The sequence below is a fragment of the Pygocentrus nattereri genome, chromosome 2 (assembly GCF_015220715.1).
Source record: "Pygocentrus nattereri isolate fPygNat1 chromosome 2, fPygNat1.pri, whole genome shotgun sequence".
NCBI classification, from domain to species: domain Eukaryota; kingdom Metazoa; phylum Chordata; class Actinopteri; order Characiformes; family Serrasalmidae; genus Pygocentrus; species Pygocentrus nattereri.
In genome coordinates this window covers 3,884,966-3,909,965 of record NC_051212.1, presented here as the reverse complement: position 1 = coordinate 3,909,965, position 25,000 = coordinate 3,884,966, and the positions used below count along the sequence as shown (strand labels likewise).

At 40.3% G+C, this 25,000-nt stretch overlaps 1 protein-coding gene across 2 annotated transcripts in view; it reads left to right on the top strand.

Moving 5' to 3' along the window:
• The window catches only part of pth1r (parathyroid hormone 1 receptor), a 138,396-nt gene that overhangs the window by 54,859 nt on the left and 58,537 nt on the right, over positions 1 to 25,000 (top strand). For both annotated transcript variants that reach the window (XR_001859120.2, XM_017723825.2), the window contains exon 2: positions 24,030 to 24,132. Coding sequence is in view for 1 of the 2 variants with exons in the window: in XM_017723825.2 (XP_017579314.1) it covers positions 24,030 to 24,132 (103 nt within the window). In the remaining variant the exon portion in view is untranslated. The remainder of the gene's footprint in view (positions 1 to 24,029; positions 24,133 to 25,000) is intronic.

Genomic DNA, 25,000 nt, shown 5'->3' with positions numbered 1-25,000 from the left:
GTGTGCTCACTGCCCCCTAGTGTGTATGTGTATTAACTAGTGTGTCTGTGATGTTTCACTTCACGGAGGTGGAATTTCCCCATTTGTGGGATTAAAAAAGTGTCACTTAACTTAAAATATAAAACATTAAACTCAGAAATATTTTTTTCTGGAAACGGTTTAATCCACTGTTTCTGATTTTTTGACACAGTTTAAACTTCATGTAGATTTTTCAACGGCAGTAAAATTGACTTGTAACAGCTCTAAATACTAATGATGAACGAATCGTTCTGCTGAAATTTGATTCATTTCAATGGATGGATCGTGTTATATGAAGAGCCTTTAAAGGAGAGTTTAACAAGATCAAGAAGATGCCCTCAAGGGTTAAACCCCTCAGAACACCTCTGTCCAGAACATCACCACAGAGCCCACTCAGGACATATCTGCACTTTCTTTCAACAAAAGGACAGAAGAAAAGAACCACCACAACCTCCGCACACATCACTGCCAGGAAAACAGAAACCGGGTCCAGCTCGCTTTTAGCCACAGTGACCAGGCAAAGTTCTGACCCGGTCAGCCCGGTCAGTAGGGGCTGTGAGGCGAACAGCGCACTCTGTCAAAAGATCCGTTTAAAAAGTCGAGAATAAACAGCAACTGAATAGAATTACAGCAATTAGGGGATGCAGAGATGTGAGCAGCACCCCCTAGTGGTCAGTTCTTAATGTAGAAATTAAGACGAGAAATCGGTTCAGTTACTAAAGCAATAAGCTACGAGAGGCCATGGGTTGCTCTGATTTTACCACAGGGAAGGGTGTTCTTAGGCACAATGCGAAGCAGAGTAAAACCACCTTCGACTCCCTGCTCCCTACATAGTGCACTACGTAGGAGTGTAAATACTGGATCCTGCAGCCTAACCGAGCAAAATACAGCTAAGAAACAGTCATTAGGGATTCAGACTAACCCACACTTGATAAATGAGGCACTGTTTGACTGTAGAGGCTAGAATTTCTAGGTCTGTGTTTGACGCGACTTCTGACTGAAACTTGTACATGTGAAGGGGGTAAATCACTCAGGTGACATTTTTAGGCTTTTATTCTGCTGTTTTAGTATGTAGATTTATACAGGTTTAGTATGTACATTTATAAAGGTTTAGTATGTACATTTATACAGGTTTAGTAGGTACATTTATATAGTTTTAATATGTACATTTATACAGGTTCAGTATGTACATTTATATAGTTTTAATATGTACATATATAAAGGTTTAGTATGTACATTTATACAGGTTTAGTATGTACATTTATAAAGGTTTAGTATGTACATTTATATAGTTTTAATATGTACATTTATACAGGTTTAGTATGTACATTTATACAGGTTTAGTATGTACATTTAAATAGTTTTAATATGTACATTTATACAGGTTTAGTATGTACAGTTATACAGGTTTAGTATGTACATTTATATAGTTTTAATATGTACATTTATAAGGGTTTAGTATGTACATTTATACAGTTTTAGTATGTACATTTATATAGTTTTAATATGTACATATATAAAGGTTCAGTATGTACATTTATACAGGTTTAGTATGTACATTTATAAACGTTTAGTATGTACATTTATAAAGGTTCAGTATGTACATTTATATAGTTTTAATATGTACATTTATAAGGGTTTAGTATGTACATTTATACAGGTTTAGTATGTACATTTATATAGTTTTAATATGTACATTTATAAAGGTTTAGTATGTACATTTATACAAGTTTAGTATGTACATTTATATAGTTTTAATATGTACATTTATACAGGTTTAGTATGTACATTTATACAGGTTTAGTATGTACATTTATACAGGTTTAGTATGTACATTTATATAGTTTTAATATGTACATTTATACAGGTTTAGTATGTACATTTATAAAGGTTTAGTATGTACATTTATACAGGTTTAGTATGTACAGTTATACAGGTTTAGTATGTACATTTATATAGTTTTAATATGTACATTTATAAGGGTTTAGTATGTACATTTATACAGTTTTAGTATGTACATTTATATAGTTTTAATATGTACATATATAAAGGTTCAGTATGTACATTTATACAGGTTTAGTATGTACATTTATAAACGTTTAGTATGTACATTTATAAAGGTTCAGTATGTACATTTATATAGTTTTAATATGTACATTTATAAGGGTTTAGTATGTACATTTATACAGGTTTAGTATGTACATTTATATAGTTTTAATATGTACATTTATAAAGGTTTAGTATGTACATTTATACAAGTTTAGTATGTACATTTATATAGTTTTAATATGTACATTTATACAGGTTTAGTATGTACATTTATACAGGTTTAGTATGTACATTTATACAGGTTTAGTATGTACATTTATATAGTTTTAATATGTACATTTATACAGGTTTAGTATGTACATTTATAAAGGTGTAGTATGTACATTTATACAGGTTTAGTATGTACATTTATATAGTTTTAATATGTACATTTATACAGGTTTAGTATGTACATTTATATAGTTTTAATATGTACATATATAAAGGTTTAGTATGTACATTTATATAGTTTTAATATGTACATTTATAAGGGTTTAATATGTACATTTATATAGTTTTAATATGTACATTTATACAGTTTTAGTATGTACATTTTTATAGTTTTAGTAGGTACATTTATACAGGTTTAGTATGTAGATTTATATAGTTTTAATATGTACATATATAAAGGTTTAGTATGTACATTTATACAGGTTTAGTATGTACATTTATACAGGTTTAGTATGTACATTTATAAAGGTTCAGTATGTACATTTATACAGGTTTAGTATGTACATTTATATAGTTATAATATGTATATTTATACAGGTTTAGTATGTACATTTATAAAGGTTTAGTATGTACATTTATACAGGTTTTGTATGTACATTTATACAGGTTTAGTATGTACATTTATAAAGGTTTAGTATGTACATTTATATAGTTTTAATATGTACATTTACACAGGTTCAGTATGTACATTTATACAGGTTTAGTATGTACATTTATAAAGGTTTAGTATGTACATTTATATAGTTTTAATATGTACATTTATATGGGTTTAGTATGTACATTTATATAGTTTTAATATGTACATTTATACAGGTTTAGTAAGTACATTTATATAGTTTTAATATGTACATTTATAAGGGTTTAGTATGTACATTTATATAGTTTTAATATGTACATTTATACAGGTTCAGTATGTACATTTACACAGGTTTAGTATGTACATTTATACAGTTTTAGTATGTACATTTTTATAGTTTTAGTAGGTACATTTATATAGTTTTAGTATGTAGATTTATATAGTTTTAATATGTGCATTTATACAGTTTTAGTATATACATTTATATAGTTTTAGTATGTACATTTGTATAGTTTTAGTATATACATTTCTATAGTTTTAATATGTATATTTATACAGTTTTTATGTACATTTATATAGTTTTAATATGTCAATTTATACAGTTTTAGTATGTACATTTAATAGTTTTACTATGTGCATTTATACAGTTTTAGTATATACATTTATATAGTTTTATTATGTACATTTGTATAGTTTTAGTATATACATTTCTATAGTTTTAATATGTATATTTATACAGTGTTTTATGTACATTTATATAGTTTTAATATGTCAATTTATACAGTTTTAGTATGTACATTTATATAGTTTTAATATGTGCATTTCTATAGTTTTAATATGTATATTTATACAGTTTTTTATGTACATTTATATAGTTTTAATATGTCAATTTATACAGTTTTAGTATGTACATTTATATAGTTTTAATGTGTGCATTTATACAGTTTTAGTATGTACATTTATATAGTTTTAGTATGTATATTTATACAGTTTTTTTATGTACATTTATATAGTTTTAATATGTGCAGTTATCCAGTTTTGGTGTGCAAATTTGGTATCTGCAATTTCCCTCTGGGATCAGTAAAGGAATCTGAATATATAGTTTTAGTATATACATTTATCCTGTTTTGGTATGTACATTTACACAATCTAAGACTGCACAATTTTCCCTCATGATTTCTCTGATTTTTATATTTTTTAAAGGAAGCTGTGACAAATAGTTTAAGCATCTTTTTAAGCCCTGCGACCTTTGTGACATGGTTTCTCCTCCACATGGAGAATCACCCATTTCAGATATACGTCCATGTATTTCATCCATATGGGGTGGAAATCACTGCAGTGGCTCAGCAACACCCCTGAACTGTTGAGCATAATCCTATATGGTCCTATCCTTCATCAAGAAAGACCAGGGAAACATTTCACTTTCAAATCTACAGCAGTGTCTCCTCAGTTCCTCAGCGCTGACAGAGTGATGTAGAACTTTTCTCAACATGTTCCTGGCATCAGTTTCAAAACAGACGTAGATTTTTCAAAAAACAACATTTCTCAGCTTTAAGATCTGATATGTTGTCTGTAGTGTTGTTAATTGAATCCAGGGTTTAAATGATTCATTGCAATCTTGTTATTATTTACATTTTGCACAGCTTCTGAACTCTGAGCAACGGGGTTGTAGCGTTAGCACATTAGCAGCTGTTCCGTTCAAATGTTGTTGTTTTTTAAACTAGGACATCTTTGACTCTCTCAGCATTCGACTGATTTTGATAGGAACCAGTTTAAACACTGAATTGATCTTCTTTCCATCTTTTGGAATGTGCAGCGTCTTTTGTGCAGCGTCAAACCTCAACTCTGCCAGTTTTCTGCATGAAAAATGAATGCAATGTTGTGAAAATGCAGAGAATTCCGCCCGGCTGTGCTGCGCCGCTAACGCTAACTAGCAGAAGACACTGGCCTCCTGCTGCGGTGCAGTTTAGCTTAGCTTTGAGGTGGCTAGTAAATTATATTCACAGACAGCACTGAAATGGACCACAGCAGTGCTTGGCCCGCGGGGCTGGGCTACTACTGTGAAGTGGATTTATATTTATTCTTTGGATTTGTCACTTTTACAAGTGGAATCAAACACTTGAATTAGCATAACCGCTGTAAGTCCAGGCCAGACGTAAACCAGACGGCAAAGCGGAAAAGCGCACACATGCTAACGCATAATCACTGGACGTCTGAGCTGCTGGAAAGCGTTGTATTATATCATGCATGTGAAGCACTGCCATTTCATCTATTTTAATGCATGGCTTAATGGGTGTCTCCGCTCAGCTAGAGGACTCCGAAGCGCCCGTTAGGCCGTTTAACGAGCTATTAGCTGCCTGATCAGCTGCCGCGTTTGTGGCTTGTTTTAAAGTGAAAGATGAAGGATGAGGAATGAATTGTGGGGAGATTAATAGCGGATTACTTTAATACGGGAATGAGCTGCTGAGACGTGGCTGGACTGGCTGAGTGTATTTAGCGTATTTTAGTCAGACTTTTTGATGTGTGGCTGTAATTATGTGTGGATGTTTGGTGACAGTTGGTAGTGATTAGATTATCAAGTAATCTTAATATAAATTACACTGGTTTATATTATTTTTATTTCTTTCCTTATTTATTTTTCAATTTTCTCCCCAATTTAGTCGTCTCCAGTTCCACCCACTAATGGGGTTAGGGAGGTTAGGAAACCAGCCCTGAGATCGGAAGGTCGTCAGTTCAATACCCTCAGCTGATAGTCCATGACTGAAGTGCCCTTGAGCAAGACACCTAACCCCCAATTGCTCCCCGGGCACCATGGTTAGGGCAGCCCACTGCTCCGGGCAAGTGTGCTCGCTAGTGTGTATGTGCTGCTTCACTGCATGGATGGGTTAAATGTGGAGGTCTAATTCCACAGTTTGCAAAACACAGTTGGCCAAATGGTTCTAATCAGGTCTCCCTCAGTCACACAATGCCCCAGCGCTAAGAAGGCAAAGGCAGCACAGGCTTCCTCCTGGTCTTGTGAAGCGCCGTCACATCTTTCCGAACTGTCGCTGACGCAACATCACTGGACAGCTGAACGTGCTCGGAGGAAAGCGCCAACTGCCAGATCTGTTACGTCATCTAACAGACGCCTGCGCTGACTAGCATCGCGTCGGGTGTGGCCGTCCTACCCACCCAGAGAGAGCGAGGCCAATTGTGCTCTCTGGGACTCCCAGCTCGGGGCGGCTGTAGCATCACCAGGGATCAAACTAGTTCATATTACTAATTCTCAGATTCTAGCAGTGCTAATGTTTTGACATTAGTGAGTCTCTAATTTGAATTCATGTAGAAACAGAAACTGAAACTGAAATCTCATAAACAAGCCCAGAGTCAGAGTCTTTACAGCACCCATAAAATGTGATAGCTGCCTGTTTCCGAGGTCCCTCAGTCGAGCTGAGCATTTTATCATGCGCCTGATTTACGCGTCCTGACGTCACCATGTATAAGAGGGTTGTTATGGTGATTTACCGCTGTGTGTTTCTTGTTTCAGCTGGACAGGATTGATGTGAAAAAGCGGAAGTTGTCCGTTTTATCTCTGCAAGGCCGTCTTTGTGGAGAGGTGTGAACAGTTTTTCTCGCCCCTCCCTGTTCGCCCCTCATTGCTAGCCAGCAGCTCAACACAGTGTGAGGTGTAATCAGAGAGATTCAGAGGGTTTGATGTGAAATGGTTCCGACATCTTTACAGTGGTGGTGATGGGAACCAGACGTCGCCATGACTACAACACAGATATAGACATTTTATTTACTGCCCAGAACCACCAGAGAACCTACACGAGTCTTCTGAGTTTTTATGGAATGTTGATGATGGAAAACAGTGGAAAATCTGGAATAATCAGTTTTCTTTGGGGACTATTTTGCCTCATATTTACACGTGGCTGATCAAACTGGTTAAATGCGACTGTTCTGACCAAGCAAACAGTGTTTTAATCAGCACTTCTTATTTCAGTGATTGCTGATTTGTGCAGTGGTAGATTTTGACGCTTCGTTCTGGTCTCATTTAATCTGCGTCTCGCCTTTTTTCTTTTGGTGGATGCATCCCTGACAAAAACGGTAAATATCGTCATACTGCCCACCACTGTGGCACACTTTCCTGTGCATGTGCATAACTTAACGAGGTCCAGCGAGTTTACTGCGGCTGCCTTTGCCAGGTTTTGTGAAGCTGAAGCTTCAGTGCTTAACCCTGTGTGAGATAAACCCTCCTCGCTGCTGCTGTTTGGTACATTGTGCATTTGCATTTATTCACTTTATCCTGAGAGACTCAGAAAGTTCTGCAAACAGTGGAAGTCAAACTGATAAGAGGAACCTGGAGAGTCTGCAGGGAATAATAAACTAAAAGACAGAAGCAGATCCTGAGCAGAACGCAAGATGTATTTATTTATTTGTTTGTTTATTTGCATCTTATGCAGAAACACACTTTATATATAACATTTGGGATGAGGTTGCCAGTTATTGCTCTATATATATATATGTGTTTGCACATCGATCAGCCACTTTATTAAGTCCACCTCCTCGTTTCTGCACTCACTGTCCACTTTATCAGCTCCACTTACTGTATAGCTGCACTCTGTAGTTCTACAGGTACAGACTGTAGTCCATCTGTTTCTCTGATACTCTGTTACCCTGTTCTTCAGTGGTCAGGACCCCCATGGACCCTCACAGAGCAGGTACTATTTGGGTGGTGGGTCATTCTCAGCACTGCAGTAACACTGTGGTGGTGGTGGTGGTGTGTTAGTGTGTGTTGCGCTGGTCAGAGTGGATCAGACACAGCAGTGCTGCTGGAGTTTTTAAGCACCTCAGTGTCACTGCTGGACTGAGAATAGTCCACCAACCAAAAATATCCAGCCAAAAGCGTCCTGTGGGTAGCGTCCTGTGACCACTGATGAAGGACTAGAGGATGACCAACACAAACTGTGCAGCAGCACAGTTTAGTTTCTGCATTTAACCAGCCAGTGCCTACTGACAGTACCATGCATGAGAACCTTTTGAAAGGTTCTCCATATGAAAGCTGGGTGTTTTTAGTGAGTGGTCAGTCACGCTGTTGCTTTGTTCTGCTTCAGTGATGGCATGCTGGGAGTGATGGACTGACAGCAGCTCCATAGAATATTAGGCCACGCCCACACAACCCTGAGATGGGTCTGATTGGCAGTTTCTAAGCCATGCTTTATGATATTTCAGATTTTTTTCATTCAGTCTTTGCTTGATGTTTATTATAATGTCCATGTCAGTAAAACTCAGTTTACCTTCAGCTCAGAGTAGCTTCAGAAACAGCTGTCGACCCAGCGTGCCGATTCTGTTTGGGTGTGAAAGGGCGAGTGGGATCTGATGTAGATAGAATCAGTACTGTTTCGGTCAAGCTGTCAGACCATGCACCGCGTTATTAGTCTGGGCTTCGGCTGACCTGCTGCCCACGACATACGCAGCCAATTGAATTAGACTCCAGCATGTCACACTCGCACACAGGAGCGCTTGTTAGTCTCCTGAGGAAACAGCCGTTAGCATGAGTCGTCTCCGGCCCCCAACACACACCCGCACACGTCCCCCCCTTCATCTTTCCACAGGGCGTCTTAATTAAAGCTGACCGTGAACATAAATCAAGCCAACGCCGTCTTGTCGTGACAAAAAGTGGCCTAGTTTTTAATTGACTGCTTCGATCTGGAGCAAATCCCTTAAGGGTGAAAACGCTTCCGCTAACTTTAGATAAGCGCCGTTTTGTTGTGAATGATGCTTTTGTTCACTTGCCCCTGCACCTCTGCTTCCAAGGCGCAATCAACAAGAGATGGCACTGTTATTGCCCCCAAGAGGTCAAAGTTCATACAGCTTAGCGACTACAGTGGAGGAGCTTGGCCAAAATGAATAAATAAATACTGGAAGTTAAGAGACCCTTATTAGTCCCACAAACGGGGAAATTCCACCTCCGCATTTAACCCATCCATGAAGTGAAACACCACATACACACTAGTGAACACATATACACACACAAGGAGGCAGTGAGCACACTTGCCCAGAGCAGTGGGCAGCCCTATCCACAGTGCCTGGGGAGCAGTTGGGGGTTAGGTGTCTTGCTCAAGGACACCTCAGTCATGTACTGTCAGTGCTGGGGATCAAACCAGCAACCTTCCAGTCACAGGGCCAGTTCCCTGACCTCCAGCCCACGACTGCCCCCAAAAAAGTGTTTGGCGTTTGGACAAGACATGTTTGTTGCGTGAGGTTTGTATCTTTAGACTTAGCACCGGAGCTACGAAGCTAATGCAGCTAACAAGTAATGGAAGTGTATGTATGTTGATTAGCATGGTGCTAACTGCATGCCTAAACAACATCTACCTCAAACTGTGTGGAGCTGTTCAGGATCTCGAATAGACTTGGTGATGTGGTTCCTGGCTCACTGTATGACTCACTGTTATCTATAAACACGGAGTAAAGTATGTTAGCATAGCCAAAAACAGCAGCAGCTGCTAATTATACTTTTTTTTTTGTCCAAGCAAGTGATATCAATCGCAATATGATGAGCCAGCTATTAAATCTCAGCAGTCCTGAACTCCTTTACGGGGTGATTGAGATGAAAAGTGGGATTACATGAGTATCTGACTGTGCACTAACTGTCTATACGTCCAGTACACCTATAACACTGGTCTGGAAAAGTAGCCCGAAAGTCTTTCGTTATACTGTACTACCCTGTGTTGTATAATGACAATAAATTTGAATTGAATTGAATTGAATTAGGGGAGCGGCAGTGGAATGAAGCAGGCAAAGAGAGCTAAAATAATGTTGGGAATTCTGCAATTGCTTTTAAATAAGTGAATTTTTCGTAAAACATTTACAGAACAATTACATAAAGTGAGGAGCAGTATGAATCAATATGTACTCTATATTTAGATTTATATAGGAATACAGGATATACATTTATATCAGGAATACATTACTGAATACATTGAGGAGAGTGTGCTCAGTACTCAGAACTTCAGCCCTCCCTACTTTTTGAAAGTATTTTGAAAGTATACAGGCCTATAGCCACTACATAAGGTGTGATGTGCTTGGACCCCTGTGATTGCCCTTTGCAATGTCATCTGTTGGAGCGGTGGTCGTTCAGCTCTCAGTGGACAGTCCACAGAAACGAACCTGTTCTCAACTCTTCCAATCTACACAACTCATGTGAAAACGTTTGGATATCAATAAAAAGGTGACAGGTTTGCGTATCAGTCAGTTATAGTGGGCAGTGACAGCAGAGAAGCAGTCCGGGGACCGTCAGTGTCCTGTGGCCCCACATTTGGGAACGTTTGGTATAAGAGGGCAACTGCGTGCAGCAGATTGCTTGCTAAACTCCTTTGCCCTACAAGCTCGTCTGTAATCGCAGGCCAAGTGCGGCGCTCTGTCGTTTCCCAGCAGCTGTGCTGAAATGTTGAGTTGTTTTTTTTGTCCAGATTATTCTGTGGTCACTCACTCGTCACCGGCCCAGCATCTGCGCAGCGTCACGTCGGTTCAGAGCTAAGTTTGATGTCATTTATCTTCGCCTCTTTGGACCGGACTCTGGAATATTCTATATTGGCCCGTCTGGCTCGGCAAACAGAGTTTGTATCTGTGTGGTGTTTGCTCGTGGCCAAATGTTGTTCCATTTGTGGTTGTTTGCTGTGAGCAGCCGTAAATGTCTTCCCTCTGTGCTCCCTTTCAGTTCCCGAAATACCCACTTCATACCTGAGAGAAGAGAAAATATTGATGGACAGAGCGCTGCGCTAGTAGACGGTGCGGTTCTGCGGAGGTCGGATATTTGAGGTCCAATTATAAACGGTGGAAATGCTGTTTTGGGCACAAAGGCACAATACATACAGAGCGACCTGGAGCTCTTCAGCTAAACCTGGAGGGCACACTGCAGGCAGGTCGTAATCAGCGCCCAATCAGGAGACTGGTGGGGTTTAACTGATCCATTCTTCGGTGCTAATTGGGGAACGTCTGTGGACGGAGAAGAAGAGCGGCTGTCAAAACTAGCGACGGCTTCCTGTGTTGACTCATGCAGTTACGAGTGCTGCAGAGCGAGCTGGGCTGAAGCTTGTTTATTTATTTAGGTTGAGAAAATAAATAAATCATTTGCATGCCAGTTTAACACTCAGAAGCGCCGCGTGAAGACAGAATAGGTCTATTTCAGAAAGACACACTCGTAATCGGATACGCAGAGGAAATACACTCACGTATATTAAAAAAAAAGGTGTCGAGTTTATGATACATTCCCGAGCGTTTGACATATGCATATGCAAACATTAATAATTAACACTACTGCATATATTTCTCCATAAATGCAGCTATTTCAGAACACAGACATGTGCAAAAGTTTGGGTGCCCTTGGCCAAATGTACGCTTCATTCATTTTTAATGGAAAAAGTACAGATAACGCACAAACTATAGCGAACGCATTACTGCACATTGCAATACACAGTCACTGTTTATTCACTGAATTTCCCAAATTGGGGAAAAGAAGGCAAAACACAAAATGCGGTCTGTGCAAAAATGACGGTACATTTTATATTTTACACCTTTCAATTTATGTATGAAAGTATTCAATCTATTTTGGCTTCAATTTCAAACTAGCCCAATTTGGCGGGAAGATCACAAATCTGGCAACCATGTGTGGCGAGGAGAGAACCAAATCCAGTTATTAATTGCAGTTTCACTGCTGTGGCTTTTCTAGACCTTTTTGCTAGGATTGGTGAGGTGGTGCCCCCCTGTCCCCTACCCCTCTTTAGTTGTGAGGGGGCCGACAACCCAATGTCCCACCATCATTGCTGCCTATGATCAAATATACTGCACATACACTATGTGGTTGGTTAGTGTAGCGGGTAACACCTCTGTCTTCTACACTGTAGACTGGGGTTCAATCCCCACCTTGGCAAACACCCTACACTATACCAATAAGAGTCCTTGGGCAAGACTCCCAACACCACCTTCACCTACCTGTGTAAAAATAATCAAATTGTAAGTTGCTCTGCATAAGAGTGTCTGCCAACTGTATGTGGCCAAAAGTATGTGGCCATCACACGTATATGAGCTTGTTGGACATAATATGCAAAATCTATAGGCGTTAATAGTTGGATGGTTAATAGGAGTTGGTTCCCCTTTGCCGCTGTAACAGCTTCCACTCTTCTGGGCAGTTTCTACATTTTGGAGTGTCTGTGGGAATTTTTACCCATTCAGTCAAAAGATAAAAAAGCAGTTTAACAGAGCTGAAAATACAGTGTTAAAATGTAAAATAAGAGTCCTGATAAAAGCAGCAGCCAAAATCTCAGTCAAATGAATTTTTTAAACAAAATACATTATAAATGTTTTTTAATACATTTATAAATGTAGTATAAAGTTATGATATAAAAAGTAAACATGAATCTGTTTTATACACACGTCTAACTTAAACCTCTTAAAAATATCATTTTATATTAAAAATGTTGGAAACGGGTTTTGTGACGAGCTGATTTACAGATGCAGAGCGACTGCAAAACAGGATAAAAAAGAAAAGTCGGTGAAATCAGGAGAGAAAAGTTATTTATTCTTTGCTCAACTGTGTAAATGTGCATACCGACTTTTGGAGCTTCGCCTGATGTTTAAGCATCTTTTTAAGACCTGCGGCCTTTGTGACACGGTTTCCCCTCCAAATCTGACCCACAGTGTGTTTAGGTAAACCAGGTCTGGAGTGCAGCCCTGCTTAGCGCTGTTAAAAACAACAGACATCAGCCTGGATTATGTCTGAGCTGCAGTGCAGGACTTTTAGTTTAGCGAACATGTTGCATGACATTGCGTGATCACTGTCGATGTTCAGACGTCCTCTGTAGAGCTTTAACCCGTTAACATTCCAGGCTTATTTCATACAAAGCCTCATTGTTCAGTAATTACACAGACGTCAATGCAAACCAATGGAGCTAATCCTGGGTTAAAGAAGTGTGTAACAGAACATCAGGCCCACTGTTGGACTCACAGCTTGTTAAAGGGCTACCTGTGTTTGAACATGAATCCACACTCAGATGTTCTGTTAGGGGGGGTGTGTTGTTGTTTTTAGCTGTGTTCATATGAAGCTCTGCAGGCTCCGCTGTCTCTCCTGAGTCCGTTCAGGGACGTGCAGCAGAAGCTGAGCGGCTCTTTTTAAGCAGGGTTAGTGTTACACAGTGGAGAAATCCCTCCGTCCAGGCCGGCGCTCAAAGAAAGCTGTTCAAATGGATCTGTGAAGATGTTTTCAGACGAAATTGCAGTGACACCAGAAATGAAGTGTGTGGGCTCGACCTCAACCAATCACACTCACTCTGACACAGACAGGCTCTTGCACATCGACACTGCCTGTATCAGAACCTCCGGACAGTTTTACAGTGTCATTTGTCTTCAGCCGCTCTTTACGTTGTGTGAATATTTCATGATGAACAGTCCAGCTATGATCCAAAATTCCCTCATTACAGTAAATTATATTAACGATTGTAACGTTTTGTTCCTCTTCTGAAAAAGTTACTTTACAGGAATACGAGGTTTTGTTACCACAGCAACTACATGATAAATGTTACACTATACCAGGCCCTGTATAGAGGAGAGGAAAGACAGAAAGCACAGAAAGAAAGGAAGGGAAAAAAAGAAGAAAATAAGGAGAAGAAAAACGAATAAAGAAGGAAAGAAGAAAAGGCAAAAAAAGGAAGAAAGAAATGAAGAAACAAAGACAGAAACACAGAAATGAAGAAAAAATTGATTAAAGACAAACAGACAGAGAGAGAGATAGACAGAGGGGTAGATAGATAGATAGACAGACGGATGACAGACAAGCAGATAGACAGAGAGAGAAAGACAGATAGATAGACAGATAGACAGGCATATAGATACACTATATTTCCAAAAGTTTTCACTCAGCCGTCCAAATCATTGAGTTCAGGTGTTCCAGTCACTTCCATGGCCACAGGTGTATAAAGCCGAGCCCCTAGGCCTGCAGACTGCTTCTACAGACATTAGTGAAAGAATGGGTCGCTCTCAGGAGCTCAGTGAATTCCAGCGTGGTACCGTGATCGGACGCCACCTGTGCAGCAAGTCCAGTCGTGAAATTTCCTCACTACTAAATATTCCACAGTCCACTGTCAGTGGGATTATAACAAAGTGGAAGCGATTGGGAACGACAGCAGCTCAGCCACGAAGTGGTCGGCCACGTAAAATGACAGAGCGGTTAGCGGATGCTGAGGGGCATAGTGCGATGAGGTCACCGACTTTCTGCAGAGTCAATCACTACAGACCTCCAAACTTCATGTGGCCTTCAGATCAGCTCAAGAACAGCGTAGAGAGCTTCATGGAATGGGTTTCCATGGCCGAGCAGCTGCATCCAAGCCTTACATCACCAAGCGCAACGCAAAGCGTGGAATGCAGTGGTATAAAGCGCCGCCACTGGACTCTAGAGCAGTGGAGACGTGTTCTCTGGAGTGACCAATCATGCTTCTCCATCTGGAAATCCGATGGACGAGTCTGGGTTTGGCGGTTGCCAGGAGACGGTACTTGTCCGACTGCACTGTGCCAAGTGTAAAGTTTGGTGGAGGGGGGATCATGGTGTGGGGGTGTTTTTTACGAGTTGGGCTCGGCCCCTTAGTTCCAGTGAAAGGAACTCTTAAAGCTTCAGCACCAAGAGATTTTGGACAATTTCATGCTCCCAACTTTGTGGGAACAGTTTGGGGACGGCCCTTCCTGTTCCAACACGACTGCCCACCAGTGCACAAAGCAGGTCCATAAAGACGTGGATGAGGCAGTTTGGTGTGGAAGAACTTGACTGGCCTGCACAGAGTCCTGACCTCAACCCCATAGAACACCTTTGGGATGAATTAGAGTGGAGACTGTGAGCCAGGCCTTCTCGTCCAACATCAGTGTCTGACCTCACAAATGTGCTTCTGGAAGAACGGTCAGAAATTCCCATAAACACACTCCTAACCCTTGTGGAAAGCCTTCCCAGAAGAGCTGAAGCTGTTATAGCTGCAAAGGGTGGGTCGACATCATATTAAACCCTATGGATTAAGAATGGGACGTCACTCGAGTTCATACGCGTGTGAAGCCAGACGAGCGAATACTTTTGGAAATATAGTGTAAGTATATATAGATAGTGTAGATGGGAAGACAGAAAGACTGATAGATAAAGCCACACTTACAGCAGCATTAAAAATGAACAGAAAGATTCACATTTTAATTCATATTTTTTATCCTGAAAGCGTTTTATGTTTGTTTGTTGTCTTTGGAGCGCCATTTGTGGTTAGCGTCCTCCTCTCTTCCCAGCAGTGTGTCTTGGGGGTAATAGAGGATCAGATGTTTCTCCAAAAGCCTTTTAAAGGTCTTTTATTGTCCAGTTAGAGCTCCATCTCCTGATCTCTGTCCCTTCATCTGAAACTCAATGCTGATCTGAGCTAGCAGTCCAGCTGTTTCTCTCTGAATGACAGTTTAATGTCTTGTTTTTACGGTCAAACTGAGCCTTAATGGGCTGTTGTCTGTGATGTATTTCAGAGTTTAGAGGACTTTTCAGGGTCTTATCAGTTTTCTCCATGTTTCCTCTGTGAGAAACGCTGGAAATTATGAATTATAAACTGTGCTGTGAAACTCTGTTCTCATTTTCATATCCAAACACGCGGCCCGGCTCATGCCGGCTGAGGGCCACTCAGCTGTGAAATAAAAGGGAGGCTATTCATTACCTTCATTTTGGCCAGTTTCCTCCAGAAAAAGGCTGCGTTTCTGAGTTAACGAAGCGCTGACCGGTCACCGTGTGGGCAAAAGCGCAGTGCTGACTGACCTGTAAGATGAACATGAACTTAATGAGCAAACGGGAATAAATAATTTAATGCGTTCATTTGTGAGTCTTCCACTTTAATGTTTGTTTTGTTTTAATGAATATTCGTAACATCTGTAACACAAATTCCTTCCATAACTCACTATATGATGAACGTTGTGTTGTCTTCCCGCCGACTTTCTCGCACTTTAATGCCTTTGATTCGTTTCATAAACAGAGCCACGTCCGGAGGTTCAGGTACAGCACTGTGCAAAAGTTAGAGACCATGTTTCATTTCTTATAAACAGAAAATGACCCAGAAAAGTCCACAATCAGCTGTGCTCAGTCAGTGAGTCCCTCTTTCCCTTTATTCCAGCCTCCGTTCTCTTCAGGAGACTCACTTTCAGCTCCTCAAAGAACCTGCAGACACGCCTCCAAAGCTCAGTCTGAGAAGCTGGTTGATGATTTTCTGAGCTAATCAAACCCATTCAGTGCTGCTGAGGTCTGGACTCTGGGGTGGTCAGGTTCTTCTTGATCAGCTACACATCCGTTCAGACCCACAGCGCTGTGTGGTCTTCTCACAGTGGTCAGGACCCCCATGGACCCTCACAAACAGGTACTATTTAGGTGGTGGGTCATTCTCAGCGCTGCAGTAAGACTGGTGGTGTGTTAGTGTGTGTTGTGCTGGTGCGAGTGGATCTGACACAGCAGTGCTGCTGGAGTTTTTAAACACTGTGTCCACTCACTGTCCACTCTATTAGACACTCTGACCTTGTCAGTCCAACTTGTAGATGTAAAGTCAGAGACGACAGCTCATCTGCTGCTGCACAGTTTGTGTTGGTCATCCTCTAGTCCTTCATCAGTGGTCGCAGGACGCTGCCCACAGGATGCTGCCCACAGGATGCTGCCCACAGAACGCTGCCCACAGGATGTTGCTGGCTGGATATTTTTGGTTGGTGGACTATTCTCAGTCCAGCAGTGACACTGAGGTGTTTAAAAACCTGATTAAATGGACAATGAGCTTAGAAACGAGAAAGTGGTCAGAATGTTATGCCTGATCAGTGTGTATCTCTCTCTCTCTCTCTCTCTCTCTATATATATATATATATATATATATATATATATATATATAAAATCAGATTTGTCTGATTACAGCTAAGACATCTCTATAAAGATAAAAAATACTCTCATGTTTAAGTTTACATATGTGGTTCACTTTGTCAGTTACTCTTAAATGTAGAAACACTGCAATAAAACAGGCTCGCTGCAGAACTCCGTCACGGCGTCTGCTGTTCTGAACACGTTTTTTGGATTGGAAACACTGATGGACTATAGAGATTGTAATTCCTCCCATATTAATTTACTCAGGAAAGCAGCGTTAGTGTCATCATCATGAAGTGGCCCTGAATGATGAAATCTGTAAGTTTTGGCCCAATAAGAGAAAATATTTCAATAATTTCATCAGCATTCGCACTGTGTGAGGAAATGTGCTCTTATTAGCACCAAGCCGTCCTTTTAGAATGCAGATGTTTCCATAAAGTATACGCCCCACGCTCATGTTCACTACATTGTCAAAAGTATTCGCTTGTCTGGCTTCTCACGCATATGAACTTGAGTGAGATCCCATTCTTAATCTATACGGTTTAATATGATGTCGGCCCACCCTTTGCAGCTATAACAGCTTCAACTCTTCTGTGAAGGCTTTCCACAATGGTTAGGAGTGTGTTTATGGGAATTTTTGACCGTTCTTCCAGAAGCACATTTGTGAGGTCAGACACTGATGTTGAACGAGAAGGCCTGGCTCACAGTCTCCGCTCTAATTCATCCCAAAGGTGTTCTATGGGGTTGAGGTCAGTACTCTGTGCAGGCCAGTCAAGTTCTTCCACACCAAACTGGCTCATCCATGTCTTTATGGACCTGCTTTGTGAACTGGTGTGCAGTCGTGCTGGAACAGGAAGGGGCCGTCCTCAAACTGTTCCCACAAATTTGGGAGCGTGAAATTGTCCAAAATCCCTTGGTGCTGAAGCTTTAAGAGTTCCTTTCATTGGAACTAAGGGGCCGAGCCCAACTCCTGAAAAACACCCCCACACCATGATCCCCCCTCCACCAAACTTTACACTCGGCACAATGCAGTCGGACAAGTACCGTCTCCTGGCAACCGCCAAACCCAGACTCATCCATTGGATTTCCAGACAGAGAAGCGTGATTGGTCACTCCAGAGAACACGTCTCCACTGCTCTAGAGTCCAGTGGCGGCGCTTTACACCACTGCATTCCACACTTTGCATTGCGCTTGGTGATGTAAGGTTTCGTCCAATCAAAGTACCACGCTGGAATTCACTGAGCTCCGGAGAGCGACCCATTCTTTCACTAATGTCTGTAGAAGCAGTCTGCAGGCCTAGGGGCTTGGCTTTATACACCTCTCTTAGTCCGTCACAGTTGAAAGGCTGTTTTTGTTACTGTGCCTTTAAGATTCACTGCTTATAACTTCTGCATGGTTGGGTGGGGCTAAACTGCAGTAGGCGGAATAGGATGTATGACATCACAAGAACAGTGAATTCTAAACAGGCTGTTTTTGTAGCTTAATTAATTTATGAGAGTGAATTTTGAACTTTATCAGTGTTTATGTACCACGTCAAACTCTTTTATTCAAAAACAATGCTGGGGGCTCTTAAACGCTCACAGGTAACTCCTAATATTTAAAGCCATGTATTTTCCAGTGTTTACACAATATTTCCAAAAGTATTCACTCACCCATCCAAATCATCGAATTCAGGTGTTCCAGTCACTTATGGTCATGTAAAATGCATTATGAATGTTTTTGAGACAAAACCAATTGACTGTCCTAATCAAACCTCAGTGAAACACTGTAAGGTGAGAAAGTGTAGGATATGGGCTCTTAAAACCACATTTACGTTTAACTTTGTGAACTTTTTTGGTGATTAAAAAGCTTCATTATTTCATATCCATAGAGAAACAGTTCAAATTACTGCCTCATGTGTTTCTGATGAGCTACATTAAAGAGTCGTTCTCATTGCAGTGCAGGAGATAATTACTGACCGCCCAGAGTGATGAGGCGGACAGCCCGCTGCGCGGCTAACACATTGACTGTCCTCAGACGGTTTACAGGAAGCCAATCTTTAATCTTTAGCCAAGCATGCCTGAGTTACTAAAGGTCTGCTTGCATACGGAGCAATGCGGTCCTCATGGAAACGCACTGTCACTGACTTGGTCAGTGAGTCCAGTTCAGTCCAGTAATCTGCTGATCTAGTGTACGGTGCCCTCTTCTTCTTTAGAGTCACTATGAAATTGGTTGGACCACAACCATGAACACAGATTAGTATAACCATGGAAATGGATGTGCTGTATTAATGGAAATGGATATATCGTAACCATTAAATGGGTTTTGAATAACCATGGGAGCGGGTGTAATGTAACCATGGAAATTACTGTGGAAATGGTTGTAGTGTCACCGTAAAAAAGGGTTGTAGCATAACCATGTAAATGAGTGTGATGTAAACATGTAAATGAGTGTGGCGTAACCATAGAAATGGCTGCCTTGTAACCATGGAAATAAGTGGGGTGTAGCCATGGAAATGAGCCTAGCATATGAGAATAGATACAGTGTAACCATGGAAATGCAGAAATGTAGGTCTTTCAAAAGACAAACTAATTCAACTTATTCTCTCCATTCACTTAATGATGGACCTGGTGGAAATGGGTGTGCGAGGCGACCAGTTAAAATGTATTTATTTTGTAGTAGTAAATAAACCACTTAAAATCTCAGGCTTATTACATACTAAAGCAAATTAATCTGCAACTAAAGGAACTTCGGTGCAAACTGGCTGAGCTGTTCTCGACTCAGCTCATTCTCATTGTGGTGCATGAACACGGTTAAAGTAAAACACAATTAAAGTCAAACACGGTTAAAGTTAAACACAGTTAAAGTTAAACACAGTTAAAGTTAAACACAGTTAAAGTTAAACACAATTAAAGTCAAACACGGTTAAAGTTAAACACAGTTAAAGTTAAACACAGTTAAAGTTAAACACAGTTAAAGTCAAACAAGGTTAAAGTTAAACACAGTTAAAGTTAAACACAGTTAAAGTTAAACACTGTTAAAGTTAAACACGGTTAAAGTCAAACTCAATTAAAGTCAAACAGGGTTAAAGTTAAACACAATTAAAGTTAAACACGGTTAAAGTTAAACACGGTTAAAGTTAAACACAGTTAAAGTCAAACACTGTTAAAGTCTAACACTGTTAAAGTTAAACGCTGTTAAAGTCAAACACTGTTAAAGTTAAACATTCTATGTATAAAAATTCTATAAGTGTGTAATTAAATTTTAGGAATGTAAGGAGTCAGATCCAGCTTCACTGGAAGAGACCACACTAGAAACAATCAGAGTTTTAGTAGAAAGACCTCAACATGGTCAGTGTGATGGATTCAGTTTGAACAGTGATCTAGAAGTAGTGCAGGATCTTCAGACGTTCTTTCTCATTTAACTTCATAGCTTTTCTTTGTTTTACATTTTTTTCCCAATATTGTAAAACGTTCTGTTGTTTATTTCCAGGATTAAATGAAAATGTGGTCTCAGACTTTTGGACCCCACTGTGTATCCTCATTAGTCCATTATGTATTATTATATACTACATGTACAGTTACTTTCACTTAATCTTAACAATAATAAATGATATTAATAAGTAGCCTAAGCACATTGTTTAAAATCATTCACCTCAGCAGCCAGTGTCTTTCTGCTTAAACACGCTGTATTAGAATAAATGCAAATAAACATTAAGATGGTACAAAGCCACAAGGAAATATTTTTGTTTGCAGTGAAGATGTTGGTATGTTGTGAGCTGGTTAGCAGATCAGGTTTGGTTCCTGACCCTCACTGCTCTCCAGCCGTCACATTGATTTGTTCAGTTCCATCACCTGATTTAAAATAATGAATAATATTGATTAGATAAAGCAGGTATCGGGTGAAACCTAGACGGAATACTGAGCTGCCAGGTTTGGAAATGGTTAAACAAACACACTGACACACATAAATCACTACATATTATTTTATTACTGTTAGTATTTATTGTAATATTTGTGTGTTCTCTGAGCAAATTGTCACGCATCCCTCAGGCTCAGAGGTCTCTAGGTACTCCCTTTCCCAGAGGCCACGGGGGGATCACATGATTCTCAGCCTTCCATCTCGCTCCAATCACCGCTCTCCGTCACCGGAGTTCTAACAGGTTTCACCTGTTTTTAGATTATTAGTTTAGTATAAAGCCCAGGCTGTTAGTCTAGTTCTTTGTGAGGTATTGCTTGTTCTAGAGCTACTGAGCAGTCTTTCGTGATTTTTCTGGTTTTGGACTTTGTTCGCCTTGGTATGTTTATCTTTTTGTGTTTGTTGCCTTTGCTGGATTTGACCTCTGCCTGTTTTTTGACCATGACTTTGGATTTTGACTCGAATATTAAAGCCTCATTCTTTTTAACCGCAAGCGTCTGAGTTATTCTGCCACGTTACACAAATAAACAGTCACTGACCAGATAAGCAGCTTTTTAAATATAGAAAAATAACATTTCCTCAGGTCCCTACTTTGAACAATACTCTATATATATATATATATATATATATATATATATATATATATATATATATATATATATATATATAATAAAAATAATGAAGTAATTTTGTATGAGTTTTATTGGTTCGTTTATTCTGACATTTTCACAGAATGCAAAACAGCTGGTGTCGAAACATAATCGTAAAGTAAATAAAAGGCTTGAAATTCCTCTATTTACAACGTATTTCATTCAAATAAAGAGAGGACATTAACACTTCTTGTATGTTTTGTATAGTAATATGTGTTTTGGGGGCGTGAGCTGCAGAGCATTGTGATTGATTCGTGCTTAAAGCCTTCCAGTCTGCTGAGCGCAAGTACAAAAGCTCCAGCTGGGACGGACACCTCCATCTGAAATCGATAGTGTTTACCCACGAGCCTCTGTTGACCCCTACAAGCTCTGGGGGATGGCACTGACAGGCATACAGATGCAAAGAAAAGGGGGGTGGTGATGTTACGATGGCTGTGAATGAAGCTGACGTCGCCGCAGTGTTTCTGGTGAGCTAAATTAAAGAGTCGTTCTCAGTGCAGCGCAGGAGATAATTACTGACCGATCCGAGTGATAATGTGAACGGCCCACTGCGTGGCTAACACAGTCACCCTGTCGTCAGAAGGTTTGAAGGGAGCCGGTCTTTAATCTTTAGCCACGCGTGCCTGATTTACTAAGTGTCTGCTTATGTACAGAGCACACAGTCCCTTATGGTACCACATTGACCAGTCAGAGTCTTTATAGGAAAGTCTGTTCACGCCGCCGGGCAGTTATTTCCAGTCAAACAAGACCAGACTCCTGTCTCTCTGAGTAAGGAGAGAAAAGGTCAGATTACTGTTTCAACACATTTGAAATCGCATGCACTGACTCTGTGATTCAACTTAATTCTGGAATTAAAGGGGGGACTCTTAGATCCTACTGTATATATACAGTGCATACTCCTGATCAATGCACAATCCTGGGTTCATGACTAGACCTTAGGACCTGTCTAACACAGAGGCCTCAGCTGCGTCCATATAGTTAGTTCTAACTCATAGTGACAATGATATCCGATCAGCAATGTTCTAACACTTATCTGTTGTTTAGGCTCCATGTACCCGGATGTAATGTAAACGACCTTGGGGGCCCTCGTCCACCTATAACTCTAGTTCATCCAATCCTCTCTCACTATTGTCTTGTTGCATGATCATGCGATGGTCGTGCTATTTGTGTGTATAGAAACTCTGCTATTCTGATTCATATTCTGAGTACAGACCTAGTCTCTGTGGTCATTTGAGTTTCCCCCAGCTGGCTGAAGGCTCAGAAGGATGGAGAACTTCTGGGTAAGTTCACAGATTTGGTTCTAACAGATAAAATCTGACAAAACTCTCCTAAATAGTTTATAGCGTTTGGCTCAATGTTCTATCTACTCCGCTTGTGCCGATCTCCACAAGTGGGGGGGGGGGTTTCCCCCGTTGTGGTGTAGCCAGCAAGCTGAATGGTTATTTTTCTTGAAGGGCAGGACTTTCCTTGCAAACAGGTTTGATGTTGAGACTTTTTAGCTTTCCCATTTATGTTTCAACCAGTGACTGTCTCCTCCTCCTTTATAATGTCTCTGGTGCAGTTCAGTCGAATAATCTGATGATTTAGTGTACAGTATCGTCTTCTTTAAACTTCAAAATAAGAAATGATGTCACTTCAAGAATGGGTGTAGTATAACCATGGCAACAGACTTAATATAACCATTGAAATGGGTGTACTGTATTCATGGAAATGGATGTAGCTTAATCACTGAAATAGGTGTAGCATAATCTAAAAATGGGTGTAGCGTAACCACTGAAATAGTTTTAGCTTAACCAAAATTGATGTATTATAACCATTGAAATGGCTGTACTGTAACCATGGCAATGGATGTAGCATTGCCATGGAAATGGGTGTAGTACAACTATGAAAACATTGTAAAACCATAGAAATGCATGTTCCCTTTCAATGGTTGTAGCATTACCATGGAATTAACTGTAGAATGACCATTGGCTCTATTGTACTATGACCATGGATTAGGTTATAGGGGTTATTATAAAGGTTATTATATACCTGGAAAGGGTTGCAATGTAAACATGGAAATGGTTGAAACAACTGTTGAAGTGAGGCTTAATGATGGAAATTGGAATTTAAAAGTGGATGTGGTGTAACAAATGAAATGAGTGTGGCATAGCGCGACTATGAAAACAGATATGTTACCATGGAAACTCTGAAGATGGGTGTAGTGTTATCAATGAAATGGGTTTAGTACAACTATGAAAACAGTGGAAAAACCATGGGAACGCATGTACCATTTCAATGGTTGTAGCATAACCATGGAATCCGTTGTACTACACGCTGTATCGGTCCAGGCTCTCACTCAAAGGTGACACCCTTTCATCACACAATGCTCACTCTCCTCAGAGCCTGTGTGCAGAAGTGTTCACACATTCACGGGTGTGATTTTATGGATGTGCTGCCAGAGCAGCCTTGATGGTGCCATTTCAACAAATAACAGATCAATACAAACTGACCCGTGTCTAATAACCGAGGACATTCTGTTGAGTGTTTCTGGTATGTTTAATCTTTTTTTACATTCTCTTTTAATAACAGCCTCGAACCTCCTAGTCCTGAAAGTTCCTCAGATGGAGTAGCGTTCACGGAGAGAATGTCAAGGCAACAGAGGGAAAGAATTCATTTTAAAGGTGCTTTCATTGCTTTTTCTCTGCAGGTCGAGGCTGATGACGTCCTCACTAAAGAAGAGCAGATTTATGTGCTGTTTAATGCCAAGAGGAAGTGTGAGCGGGCCATCAAATCCAAACCCAGAATACCCGGTGAGTGTCTAAAGCCACAGGAAATATACCTTACACAGTTTCCCCTCCTTTTCCAATACGTGCCTTGTGTTTTTACCGAGCCAAGACACCAGCACTGCAGCTACAAGGCTAAAGTAACAAATAACTGAAATTAGACTTTTAACCCATTTAAATTTAACACATTTAACCCATCTGTGCAGTGAAACACCCACATACATGCACACTAGTGAACACACAGACTAGGGGCAGTGAGCACACTTGCCTGGAGCAGTGGGCAGCCCTATCCACGGCGCCTGGGGAGCAACTGGCAGTTAGGTGTCTTGCTCAAGGGCACTTCGGTCATGGACTCTCAGCTGAGGGAATTGAACCGGCAACCTTCCGGTCACAAGGCTGGTTCCCTAACCTCCATCCCACGACTGGCCCTAAATAAATAATAAAGCTTAAACCCCACCAATTAGCATGGTGCTAACCGCATGCCTTAATACACATACATAGCAGCGAAATTACAGAAGAATGAAGCAAAAACTCGAGCTGGCGCTTTATAATGTCTTCATTTGATGTTCTTCTAGCTAATGATTGGAGCTAGCTACCTAGCATGCTATTAGGTCTCATGTTATTGATGATAAGCTAGAATAAGTGCTAGCCTAGCTCTTATGGTTTGGATGTCTATTTGTCTAGAAAAAAGAAATGTCTTTCCACCAGCTTATCTCCAAAAAACATATATAATATCATCTAATGTCATAAACTAACAGTCTGGCTTCAAACTGCTATTGTATTCCCATGTTGTGGGTCTGAGTGTTCACGGTTCCGCATAGAACCACTGTCTTTACTAAAGAACCTCTGAAGAACCATCTTTTCTGTGGTAGATCTGAGCTACTGAGCAAAAACG